The 13797-nt window shown below is 41.6% G+C and overlaps 1 protein-coding gene across 3 annotated transcripts in view; it reads right to left on the reverse strand.

Moving 5' to 3' along the window:
* Positions 1-13797, reverse strand: part of EPB41L4A (erythrocyte membrane protein band 4.1 like 4A) — a 258448-nt gene that overhangs the window by 65687 nt on the left and 178964 nt on the right. For all 3 annotated transcript variants that reach the window (XM_047729879.1, XM_047729878.1, XM_047729877.1), the window contains exon 13: positions 9222-9343. In XM_047729879.1, the coding sequence (XP_047585835.1) occupies positions 9222-9343 (122 nt within the window). The remainder of the gene's footprint in view (positions 1-9221; positions 9344-13797) is intronic.

Raw genomic sequence — 13797 nt, forward strand, 5'->3', positions numbered from 1 at the left:
CTCTCTCTCTCTCTGACAAATAAATAAATAAAATCTTTTAATTAAAAAAAAAGGAAGCAGGAATCACAGATCTGGATCATTATCTCAGTAGAAGATCTAATTCTGATTTGTTACCTTGAAGGAGGAGTGTCACAATCACAGCTCTCTCAAACAAAATTAACACTGTTAAATTTTCTAGAGAGCCTCTCCAAAACTAGCCATATAACAGTCTTGATCAGAATGGCTTGTTTGAACTCCCGTATATGAAAATGTATACTAATTTCTTCCCTTCCTGTCTTCTTCTGACCCGGAGAGAATAAGCAAACCCTGACAATGCCTAAAGACCTATCATGACACAATCTTCTTCCAGACACTTGTCAGAGTGCCCAGTGACTCTCATGCAGATCCCCTCCAGGTTCCAGAACATGCTGCACTTACAAATCATTTTACCTGTTTGGGCGTAAGTTTTCTTACCCCCGGCACAAGGTAACTGTCCTATAATTCACCTGATCTAAGGACTCTGGGTCCTACCTTGAGTTTTCCTCCTTTGAAAGAAAACATGCTGTGACTTAATGACCTCTAATACAATGTTCTGGATTAAAATGTACAGATATGAGGATGCCTAGATGGCTCTGTTAAGTATCAGACTCATGATGTCAGTTCAGGTCATGATCTCAGGGTCATGAGACTGAGCTCCATGTTGGGCTCCACACTTGATGCAGAGTCGGTTTGAGATTCTCTGTGTCTGCCCCCACCCCAATCCTACTCTTGCTCTCATGCTCACATAAATAAATAAATAAAGTCTTAAAAAAAAAAGTACAGATATGAATGTCTTATGCCCCATGCCTTGAAGTTTGGGGTTGCATATCTGTTACAACACAGTAGAAATCCTGAATTTTGAATTTCATATGCTCAATCTTGTACTGTTCTGTTAGTTTCCCCATAAATTATGAGGCATGTTTCCTAGCATAGTATGTGTCCTCAACTAAGCTTTTCAAAAACCATATCAGTTAGAGACCTGAATGAGCATCTGAAATCATTTTGTGAACTCAATGCATCACGACAATTACCTGTAGAACTTTTTAAAAAGTACAACATGGTAAAAAAAAAAAAAAAAAAAAAAGAAAAAAGAAAAAAGAAAAGAAAAAGAAAAAGAAAAAAAAAAAGGCAAATGCCCTTAAGAATATATAGTAAAAAACCTGTCTCCCATTCCTGATCCCCAAGCTTTCAGAAACCCTTTCCAGAGGCATTACTGTTACTAGTTTCTCATGTATCCTCTGTGCAAGTATATATATCCGCACAGCCCCCATCTCTGATTTTTGTACTTTTATACAATGGGAACATAGTAATGCTGTTGTCCCCTCCCCCACTTTTTTTCCTTGCTTATATCATGTCCCAGAGATCATATATGAGCAAAAATGTACCACCTTTTTGCTTTTCCTCTCTAAAATGACTGGGTTCAAATTCCAGGCCTGAGGCCCTAGACAAGTCCCCTCTGTCTTGTCACCTACACATTATGAGTCACAGCATCTTCTAAAAAAAAAAAAAAGAGTGTGATACTATCTGTGGGGTGCCTAGTATAGTGCCAGGCACACAGTGATGCTCAATGACTGCCCGTCATGAACACTGCTCTCCCTGCGGAGCTCCTCAGGGAACCCAGCCTTTCACGGAAGATGATGGAGGACTGCAGAATAGACCACCACAGAATCAAACCGTGCCCTCAGATTTCTTGTAAAAGGGACATGGTATTTCCGTGGGTTACGTAAGTTTTCTTTTATTAGGCCAATTCTCTACTAATGGATATTCAGGTAGTTTCCAGTCTCTGTAATGACAAACACGGCAATAGGTCTGCTCATATTGTGTAAGTAAAATAGCAGATCTAATAACATATTGAGGTTGGGACTTAACTTGCAAAATCCTGGATCCAGAGCCCTGGCTTCCATTTATTCCTCATTCAACAACTCTGCTTTCCTCTCTGAGCACTTTGTTCTTTGCCCTTTGTCATCAGTTCCCATTGTCTGCTTGACATGAAAAACGCACGTGGGTAGGCCTAGCAACTAATTACTCCAAATAGGAGAAACCGCCTTTACACAGAAGACGGAATGATTATCTGAGTTCTAAAACTATCATACAATCCCATCAGATTATGAATTCACTGTAAAGAATCTGTTGTTCCCAATTCATGGCCATGGAATCTCCCAGTGGGGCTGGAGAGTGTTCAGCATGGGGTAGAGGATAAAAATCAGAGATGAAAACTGGCTACTCTGAGAAGGAGGAACACAACTGGCAGGACAACCCCCAAGCCTGGGCTAGTAACACTGCCTGCCAGCAGCTGCCCTGGAATACCCAGAGATCTGGAGGTAGGCGAGGCAGGAGAAACCTACACACACACACACACACACACACACACACGCGCGCGCACACACACACGCACACGCGCGCGCACACACACACACACACACACACACACACACGGCACTATGACTTGCCCACTTCCTGTACACCCTGTCTATATAAAACCTTCTAGAATAAAGGGTATCCAATTTCCTTCTGAAGCCCCATTTGCTCTCCACCATCACCCTCAAAAGGCCACACCTCCTCCATATAATCTTATTATCCTCTGGATGTGACACTGATGCTACAGGGTAAACACAATTCAGACTGACCGGGGGACTCCCGACTAGTTCACAATGTGTAGAGAGAGTTCCTTTGGTTTTGTAGAGAAAAACTCAAATATACCAAGCCCTACCTGTGCTCAACATTATGCTCTGCCCATGTCAGACAGCACCCCCTGAGAACAACCTGTGAGGCAGGAGGGTAATATCCCCATTTGTCAGACAAAGAAATTGAGGCTCTGGCTGGTTAAATATCTTCAGAACATTGCCTGGTTAAGACATGGGCTACGGGGGCTGAACCTGGATTTATCAGAGGCAGCTCACCAGATCACCCTGCCCCAGTCTGACATTGGTTTCTGCTCACACAGCTTGCCTTTCTGCTTTACAAAGCCTTTTAACACACATTTCTGATCGCCACAAGCCAAGCTGGGCTTCTGCTGACATCACATCTCACACAATGTGCCAATCACAGGGAGTATTCAGTGAATGACCATTACGGTCCTGACCATGACTAGTTCTCGACAGCCCAGAGCTCTATACGGCGTCAAATGAAGCCGTGCTTCACTCTACCAAAGCATTCTTCTGGCTCCTGCTCTGGGTTGCATCCGCTTCAGGTTACCAATGGATGCCGGTGTCATGTCATGGAGTGCTGAACCCCATCTAGTGATGCTCACAGGGGATGTTGGGAAGCCCACAGTGAACCCCAGGAGCAGGTGGCTCAGCCATTCACACCAGCTGTCAATCAGGGTTCCAAAGAGGCAGCCCTCCCCCCACATCTGGACCTCAGGGAGGTTCCACCTTAGCACACAGGAGACTGTCTTTAAAATGAAATGGCCAGTATTCAAAATTCTGCTAAGTTTACATAAATATCCAAAATTGTATTCTTCCCTCAGAACACTAGAAGTTTTGGCAACACCAGGTCCACTCTCCTGCACAGAAACAAGGGGCTTGGGTTGAGCAGCAGCTGTCTGCTTACGGACCAGCACAAACCAACCTCACTCAGAAGTCATTTTTGTCAGCCCCGGGGCAGCGTGTCTGCAGTCTTTTCTACAAAGGCTGAGTGGGAATGCCAACATGTCAGCAGATCCTGCTTTTCAGTTGTCCAAAGACTACACTGCAACTATTTATTGCTCTGTTCATCAGTGCGGTATGGTTAAGAACCTAACAATCACAGCATTGTTTATCCATTGCAAATGGCTTCACCCCATACTTTTCTTCCAGCTAATTGTGGATTATATAGCCAAATACGCTGTTCGCACTGCCTACTTAGAGCGGATTCTCCTCTGACAGGAACCCACCTATGTGAGCTGCCAAGGCCTTGTCAGAGAAAGGGCTGTACAAATATGCACTTCTCCTTCCCGCCCTCTCGCCTCCTGCTTTACCCCCAAGCTCCCTCTGAAGCCCTGGAGATTTGCAGGAATGCTCTGGCGGCCTGCCCGGGTGCTGCCCTCCTCGGGTGGGGCAGAGGCAGGCTGGGTGCGGGGCTCTCGACTCTGGAATGCATTTCCTCCTAGAGGTGGTGAGGCCTAATTTTTGTGGACTCTAAACACAATGGCTTTTTTGCTACCAGGCAGTTTATTACTCATGATGGAGAGGTTAAAAAAAAAGGCACTTTAAATTTGCAGACGACTGAGAAACAAGTTAAGGGGAGTAGTCGCTAAGTTAGACTGAATTATTTTAACTTAAGAAATAAAAGAATGTCTCCTACAGTAACAAACCATGCACTATCAATGTTATAAACTAACAAAAAACAAAGGCCTCCTAACACAATTTGGTTTTTATTATATATAGATGTTAAATGAGGTGAGAATTTATACCTAGAACTCCTGAAACTGTAGTTCTAAAAAAATTTTTTTAGGGAAAATGTCAGCAGAATTTAATCTATGAACATTAATAGCTGCTCTGTTTAGAGTTTAAAAAAAAATCTATCTTCTGTTTAAACTGTAACTCCCATTTTTGCCAAATACACTATAATCTAAATAACTTTTTCTATGTCTCAATATCAGCTTTCTGCCACTTTAATTGTCAAAATATTTAAAGCAAAATTTAAATAACTGTGGCAACGTCATTTAGTAAATTTTTGTTTCCTTTGGTCAGAAAAAAAGTAATCAAAACAAAACGAGAGCTATTGTTCCTTTCCTGCCCAGCCACCATGAATGAGTCTCAGGAACAGGGAGCTTCTAAGGAAGGGGGCTGCCAGAGCTGGGAGTGTGGGAGGATGAAGGGGAGGGCTAAAGGACTGCCTATAGTGGCTGAGAAGGAAACAGAGGCCAGAGGGCTACACCAACCGAGTGACCTACAGGCCACTCCCTCAAACATCCCCTCCTTCCCCCAGGCAGCGGCACCTTCAAGGGGGACTGGCAGTGCGATCTCCGATCTCGATCTTCTATCTCTGTAGGCAGGCTTGAAGCTAAGCACAGCAGGTCCTCAGGCTCACCAGAGTTCCTGATCACCAGAGTCCCCTTCCTCTCACACACATCCCAGCCCAGTTTCACACAGAACCACCCATCTTCTTGGGGCCCAGCGGGCTGTGACAAGGAGCACAGCAGTGACTAATGTAGGTGAAGAGAGAAGGACCCTCTTCGAATATTCTGCTCTAAGTCTGAACCCCACCGCGACCTTAAGAGTCTGCACGGTTGAGACCACCAGCTGGGTTCAATTGAGGCTCAAAGCAGAGTGCATTTGAATTAGAGAAAAAAGAAAATATAAGATTTGAAAAAGCAGAACAACATCAATCCCAGCCTCAACCACATCCTCCCCGTGTGTGTGACAGCAACTGTAACACCTCATCACTGGCATTTGCTACGTGGTCCTTCCCGACCCAGGACAGTCACACCGTCACAGGGAGGGTCGCCTCTGGATCCCAGAACACATCAGGGTTTTGTGGAATCCGGGCTTGATAAGTCAGGCTAAAAGTAATTCAGAATTAAAGTGAAAGGTGTACGCAGCAAAGTCTTAGTTTCTAAACACAGCTTTGTTTAATCCTTTTTAGATTAAAAATGTTGAAAATATACTCTTATTTAAAATATATGTAATAAATTAGCACGAATGCTTTAAGCAATCACCACAAGGAGACTGACTGAAGTTATATTTATAGTCTTCAAAACGTCAAGTGGCTTAAACATCCAAGAACTAAAGACTGGTGGAATACGTTACGCCATGTCTGTACATCTGTGTGGCGGAAAAGCATACAGATCATAAAATAGAGCTAAGAACATTTCAAAACTTATTAGAACATATCCATGATATATTATTAAATAAGAAAAGTGGATTGTAAAAGATTACTATATCACTTTTGCAGAAAAGATATACAAAAAACTAGAAGGCTATATAATAAAGTGTTAAGTACTAGAAGAATGGAATTTAAGATGAAAGATTTTTTTTCTTGAGATGAACGGTTCTAAGTTTCCTAACTTTTCTTAAAACAAGCGTGTATATATGTATATATGTATTTTTATGTAAATTCTACACCTAACATGGGGCTTGAACTCAGGACTCTGAGATCAAGAGATGCTTGCTCTACAAATTGAGCCAGCCAGCTTTTATGATAATAAATGCATAATGTGCTGCACTTTTTTTTTTTTTTTTTTTAAGTAAACTCCATGCCCAGTGTGGAGCCCAGTGTGGGGCTTGAACTCACAACCCTGAGATCAAGACCCCAACTGAAATCAAGAGTCAGAGACTTAACATACTGAGCCACCCGGGCACCCCATGATGTGCTGCATTTTAAAAAGATTTCCCAGATGCTGAGAGGATGTCCTTGAGAAACCTGGGTGGTACATTCACCACACCCTCATTCCCTACGGAAGAGAAACTGTATTCTATTACAACACAAGATGAGTGGGGAGTGGGGGGATATTTGGATTCAATGCCATCCCCCTCGGTTGTTCTCTGCGTAAGAGAAAAACAAAAACATGGGTACCTAGGGGGTGCCTGGGTGGCTCAGTGGGTTAAAGCCTCTGCCTTTGGCTCAGATCATGATCTCAGGGTCCTGGGGTCGAGCCCCGCATCAGGCTCTCTGCTCAGCGGAGAGCCTGTCCCCCTCCTCCACCCCTGTCTGCTTCTCTGCCTATTTGTGATTTCTCTATCAAATAAATAAATAAATAATCTTTTAAAATTTTAAAATGAAACAAAACATGGGTACTTAGGTGGCACAGTGGGTTAAATGCTGGCTCTTGATTTCAGCTCAGGTTGTGATCTCAGGGTCCTAAGATGGAGCTCTGGGGTCAGGCTCTGGACTCAGCATGGAGTCAGCTTCAGACTCTCTCTCCCTCTCACTCTACCCCTCCTGCCTGTGCTCACTCTATCACTCTCTCAAATAAATAAATAAATCTATTTTTAAAAAAAGAGAAACAAAATCATAAATTCCTGTTCCTAAATTAATCAGCTTCTGGAATTTGGGCATCCAAGGAGAGCCACACACCTATACATAAAGACAGTATTAGAGCAGTATTCTTCTTTTTAGAAGAAAAGGAGCTACCTGAGGTTTGTATAAAAAGAAAGTGTGAATCCCCCATCTCGAATAGGATAAAATGTTGATTTGAAGATGGTCTGGATAATTTCATGAGGCATGGCAATTCAGACACAGCATAGGATCTGAAAGTTCGATTATTAATTACACCACATTTGATCCAAATGGGATTTAAGATTCATGTACAAAGAAAAATACAAAAAAATTAAGATGAAGACAATAATTATTAAGGCTAGAATTTTCATCCTAAGCCACCTATTTATTATATAACCTTGGACAAATTATGTTTTTAAATCTTAGTTTCCTCACCAGCCAAACAGGGATAATGATAATACTCATGTGACAAAGTAACCAAGTGCAAATCATGTCTTATTTTTGCCAAGGCAAAAGAATTTAATTTCTTCCCAGCTCAGTGAGAGGGAGGGACCTACAGTCAGATCTAATTTGACTTTGGAACAGTAAGTCAGGTGACATTCTCACAGTCAGGAGCTATAGAGCAAAACAGTTTTGTCACAGACTTGGCATAAGGATTAAATGAAACAATGGATGTCACAATGCTATGTCAATTGCCATGCAATGTTCAGACAGAGATTACTGTTAGTAAAAATTCCACTCTTTCTCACAATATGGTAAAAACAAAAACCAGGAGAGCTAGGTTTTTATCCCAGTCCTGCCCACATCCTGCAGCCGGAATCATGTCTTCGTCATCTGTAAAATGGGAACATACTCTCTGCCTTGCCCTATCTCACAGGGTTATTGTGGGCTCAAGTGAGACAGTATACGAGGAAAATCCAGGGGTGCCTGGGTGGCACAGTCCGTTAACTGTCTCTTGGTTTCAGCTCAGGTCATGATCTCAGGGTAGTGAGATCGAGCCCCACGTCAGGCCCCATGCTCAGCGTGGAGTCTGCTATTCCCTCTTTCTCTAATCTACACCCCCTCCTACCCTCTAGGGTGCACACTCTCTCTCTCTCTCTCATAAATAAATAAAATCTTTTAAAAAGTGCATGGAATGTATTAGACAAGGGTGACCTAAAAGTCAATCAAACTCAGTTAATGTGTAATGTCACTTTACAGTACAATTCTGTGAGTTCTAAACATTGAACATGGATTAAAACTGATTAGGTGGTTTTATTACAGAAGTAGTCTTCATTTAAAACAAAATATCTGGGGGCGTCTGGGTGGCTAGGTGGGTTAAGCCTCTGCCTTCGGCTTGGGTCATGGTCTCGAGGTCCTGGGATCAAGCCCCGCATCGGGCTCTCTGCTCAGCAGGGAGCCTGCTTCCCCCCACCTCTGCCTGCCTCTCTGCCTACTTGTGATCTCTCTCTGTCACATAAATAAATAAATATTTTTTAAAAAATCTGAGTAACCCAGATGCCCATCAATAGTAGAATGGATAAAGAAATGATCATAACACAGAATACTCACAGCGAGAAAAATGAATGCACTTTAGTATACAGGACATACAGCAGTTACAGAAGCAAAACAGAAACAACACACATCATGGTTCATTCACATAACGTTACAGATAGGCAAAATAAACTTGTTTGTTCAGGGAAGGATACATGGTATTAAAATTATAACAAAAAATAAGGAAATAATTACAAAGTCAGATGGGGATTGTCTCTGGCTGGGGAGGGAGGAGACAGCGAAGATATCATCAGCCCAATAGGAAGGACTTTGGGGCTGCAGGCTATGTTAAATTTTCTGTGTGTATGTGAAAGTGTACATATATATTCATGTATGTAATGTACACTGCGATCACTTTCCTGCCCATATATTTCACAACAAAAGACCAACAATTACAAAAAGTCCACTGAATTCCGTACAGATTAAGTTACGTCAATAGCGTTCCTTTTTTTTTTTTTTTAAAGAACGTTTGCTAAGAGTTTCAGTTCTAATCTCAGATACATCAAACCAAGAGATTACTCAGTTGGGATTTTATTTAATCTCTTCAAAAAGAAAATATAATCATCAAGCAGGTTGTGGTGATTCAGGCTACTGGTCTACTTATTAGTAATTTCTAATTGCTGGGACATTTTCAGGGCCACATGAAACATTCTACCATCAATAAAAGAAAACTACACGGCTATGCCCACCTGCACATTATCTCACACCACCACCCTAAAAGGAAATGCAAAGATACTTCAGTGACTTACCAGTTGGCTGTGTTTGTGCTATTCTCTTTGGGTACGTCTTGCTTCGACTTCTTGCCACATTCTGATCTGGCCGAGGAAGCTGAATAGAAAGATCTCGACTCATTTGCAGAGCTGTCCTGCCACTTGGAAATGCAACATTTTGGTTAGCACAGATAAAAACCACACAGCCACAAAATTAAGCCCTGGCTCACTCAGAATATCTACAATGTCTGGAGAGGGAAAAAAGGACAGACTCACGCAGGCCCCGAGTATATACGCGTTTTCAAAGGGTTCTCACTGCTATGTTAACCAAGGGCTAATAGGAGAGTCTTAGATTAGATAGAAGGATGATCTTTCAGAGGGAGAAATGGAGAAATTTATTAAAGGAGTTAGGTTTAGACTTAAGCAGAATGATGAGCTATAAATAGGGGATGCTCATGGTCTTCTAGCTCTACAACTAAATAATAAATTACAGTGGGCTAAAGTAAACAACAGCAATGAATCTGAGTGAATCAGTATGTCTCTGGGTTGTACTTACACAGCAAGTTGTAAAGCATCCCTTCCCCCACAGGACCACTTGGTATTATTTTACCCTGAACCCTGCTGTGGCATAATCCACCAATTATTATGCTCTCCTCACTTGCACCAGATAAAGTGCCCAGGAAGATTCAGAGGTAGCCCAAAGCCCATGCAAAGTGCTGCTTCTCTAAAGAGTCAGAGGACGCAAGGAGGTGAGTTCTCCTTGGGAATGGACTAATCTTCAAGTAATCTTCCCGAGCAATTGTGCAATTCTGTTTGCTGGATTTCAGTGAACATTCATCTTACTGAAAAATTATTCCACAGCTGCTGAATTTGAGCCATGGAGTGACCTGACTTTCAGGGAATAATATCATTCAGGTACAGGAAAAATACATTTCTGGATGTTTAGTTTGATTCATCACAAAAAGAGCCATGGATGGGAGGAAAACAGACTTTTAATGGCTCAAATCTTATTCCTCCTACATTTACAGGATAATTATTAGTGACTCCCCAAAAGAAAAGAGACTCAGAAAGCAAAATTCAACTCCTATGTGCTTCTGTGAAAGTCTCCCCTAGTGACTACCTCAATTACCTTTACTAGAAATAAAAAGATGCTTGAAATACTCATAAAAGGGACACCACTTGGTATGAGCTACCACGGGAATTTAGATGGCAGGTTCTATCTGTGAACGTGCTTCGTGTTCAGTAGTTTACAGGAACCAGGCAGAAGGGAGAGGAGAAAACCTGTGACAGATTTTCTTCCACTTGAAATTTAATTTTTTTTTAAAGGTAGACCATAAGGTAACACAAGTAGCAACATCTCTCTCCTGAAAAGCTAAAAAAAAAAAAAAAAAGAAAGAAAGAAATCCACATAAAGAGCAGAATTCCATTATTATAAATGGTTTGAGGTATAAAGATAAGAGCCACTTACAACAGACTTTCTCTGTTATCAGAAAGACCTGGGTACTGTGTACTTCACTGCGGAGAGGAAGAAATATTTATCCTAAAAATATAAACCAATATGTGGGCCACTGTGGCATTTTATAATGAGATTTTACTTTATCATTCAATTTTTCCTCATGGTTTCTCTCTCAGGAATAGAGGAGAAATAAGAAAATCCTATTACAAGATTAATAAAACTGTGGGCCAGAAACATAAACTGATCTGCCCCAGCCTGTACCGGGCTCCAGACCACAGTCAGTCTTCTGACCTCCAGATGGCTATTGCCCAGCCTGGTGGCACAGAAGAAAGGGCAGAACACGGAGCCGTCTGGTTTGAGGTGACAAGGCCCGCTTAACTTATAGCTCTGTTACCATTGTGTGGTCTTCAACAGATTCTTTTAAAAATCTCCTGGAGCCTCATTTTCCTCATTGAAAATATGTATTTACTTAGCAGTCTCTTTCTGAGCAGAAATATTCGTTGACAGTATTCTTAGTATTTCCTTGTAGCAAAAAGTATGGGATGAAAATAGAGATTTACAATGTAAAGTGTGAGAGTTCCTATACCTGTCTAGTGGTTCTCCGTAGTAACGTGTGAGAGTTCCTATACCTGTCTAGTGGTTCTCCATAGTAACAGGAAATAGCTTTGCTTCCCCCATAATCACCCACTTCCCTGCCTCCTTCCACATTGGCCCACACACACTGCTGGGGAGGGCAAAACTGGCAATCAGTGGGGTAAGGGAGAGGGAACAAGTGTAAAGACATCTGGGCTCAAATCCCAGCTTTGCCACTTACTGGTTCAAGGTCTTTTGTTCAGTTACTTTATTTTGGGGGGTGCTCAAATTTCTCATCTGTATAAATGAGGATATGACGCCTCCCTTGGCAGGTCATTGAACAGATTAAATAAAGTAACACATTTAAAGCACCCGACACAAAAGAGGTCCTTGTGAGAGCATGGTCTCCCCCACACTTAAAGAAATGTGGGAAGTTCATGTGATTTCAGTCCTATAAGAAGGTCAGCTGGGTCCCCAGGGGGATTTCTCATGCCTAATTCTCATTTCTGGAGTATAAATTCTATACACCTCATTCCTTCATTCTAACCAGGAGTCACCTACAAACTTAACAGGTGAAGGCAAAGTCAGTTTTTGAGGGGCTCAAAGAAAGAGCTCTCAGTGCATAACAAAATATTTAATCAGAACCTATTTCAAATTATTCCTATCTAATAATAAAACAACAACAAAAGAATTAGATTTCTGATTTCAGCTCAGTTTACCCACAAACTTTGAATTTTTGAAAGGACTGGCAGTCACAGATCACTAAAAACATTGAATTTTTTCCTTCTTAATAATTCCTATTTCTAAAGGATGCTGGAATCTTCTTGGTATTCTGTAAGCCCCAAGATGCAGGAAAGAGTGTAAAGAGTAGAATTCGGGTCCTCCTCCATCTCACACGCACCACTATAAACACAGACACAATTATACTCACAGAACACGCAGACACCCACATTCACACACCACAACCACTTTTCATGCTGTTCTTTATCCCCCATGCTCTGAAGGCCTGCTGGGTAGAGGAAGGGGCTGCCCGTGTTTCCAGAACTCTGCTTTTATTCCACGGTTTCTCCAGGGTGTTTCAAGAAAGGAGTAACCATATGATGTTTGTTAAAGGCTGGTTGCTTTTCCTCTTTAGACAATTAACGGTCCATGGGCTGGCGACCACCCAGCAGTCAAGAGACCCACCTCTGTGTGAGCCTAGCTCTGGGCAGTGGGGCTGAAACATCTTCCTTCAGGGATGGTGTAATGTTAATGCTTCCTACACACAGACACGGAGATTTGGGTTTCATTAAGACTTACTGGGGAGTTAATACCATCCACAAAATTAGAACAGATTTAGCAGAGCTTCCAATTCTGCAAAGGTTACCTTTAATTACTTTCTCGGAAGAAATGATATTTAATATGCAAAATCCAATAACCTGCTAATAATAATTCCCAGTAGCCACAACATTTGCATTTCAATAAATTTGAGAAATCAGGTATGGGTAAATTTGTGGAAACCAACTACAGCATATGTTAAACAGCATAATTACAATTTTAATAGCATGAACACTGACAGATGCCTTTTCACTAGCTTCATTTCAGTGACAAGGAGATAGATTTACACACTCTCCTGATAACCCCAAAAATGTTTTATCCCCCCCAACTGGAAAAACAGCCCAAATACTGACTATCAGCTCTTCTCAGTATAAAAGTAAATATTCTTTCCTTAAATTCCTGATTAATTATAGCACTAACTAGGGAAGAACCTTAATGACCCGAAGGTTAAATTTTTAAGTATCGATGAACAGTTTCATACAAATACCAACATCTATAATACAATAATAAAGGTTTTTTTAAAAGATTTTATTTATTTATTTGACTGACATCACAAGTAGGCCGAAAAGCAGGCAGAGAGAGAGGGGGAAGCAGGCTCCCCGCTGAGCAGAGAGCCCGATGCGGGGCTCGATCCCAGGACCCTGAGATCATGACCTGAGCCAAAGGTAGATGCTCCACCCACTGAGCCACTCAGATGCCCCATTAATAGTTAAGTTTTAAGTCATCAAATGAGCAAGTACAGAAGTGAATAATATGTAACGATTAATGCACTGAGCATTTATTATTAATCTCTCTTTTATTGACTATCTCTCATTTCAAATTCAGGACCAAAAAAAGTGGGTTAAAAAAAGAGGAGTTAAAGTTTGGCATATCACGGTCCTACCAACACCTGACTTGGCTTTATTTTTTAAAGTCTCCTAGGTAAGCATTTCATTTAGTGATGTCTCCAGTGGAACTGAAAGAACAGTGTCCTACTTCCTGAGTGGCACTCCTACACCCTACCTGAGTTTTACAGGGCCTGGGACCTGCTTCACTCCCTGAATAATGCTGTAGCTTTATTTATACATAAGTAGCTTTATTTATACAGAAGTGGTTGGACCAGATTCTTTCTATCTCTGGGCACCTAATACCTTGGCTTGCAAGGTCTCTAACAGATTGAACTGAAACACAAGTTCTTTTTTACAACATCAAAGGTTCCCATTTTTAATGCTGATATTAGACTCAATCAGCCTTTTCCTGCAACATGTTCATGTTTGCCTAATGGCCAAA

Source organism: Lutra lutra, chromosome 5, assembly GCF_902655055.1.
Source record: "Lutra lutra chromosome 5, mLutLut1.2, whole genome shotgun sequence".
Classification (NCBI taxonomy): domain Eukaryota; kingdom Metazoa; phylum Chordata; class Mammalia; order Carnivora; family Mustelidae; genus Lutra; species Lutra lutra.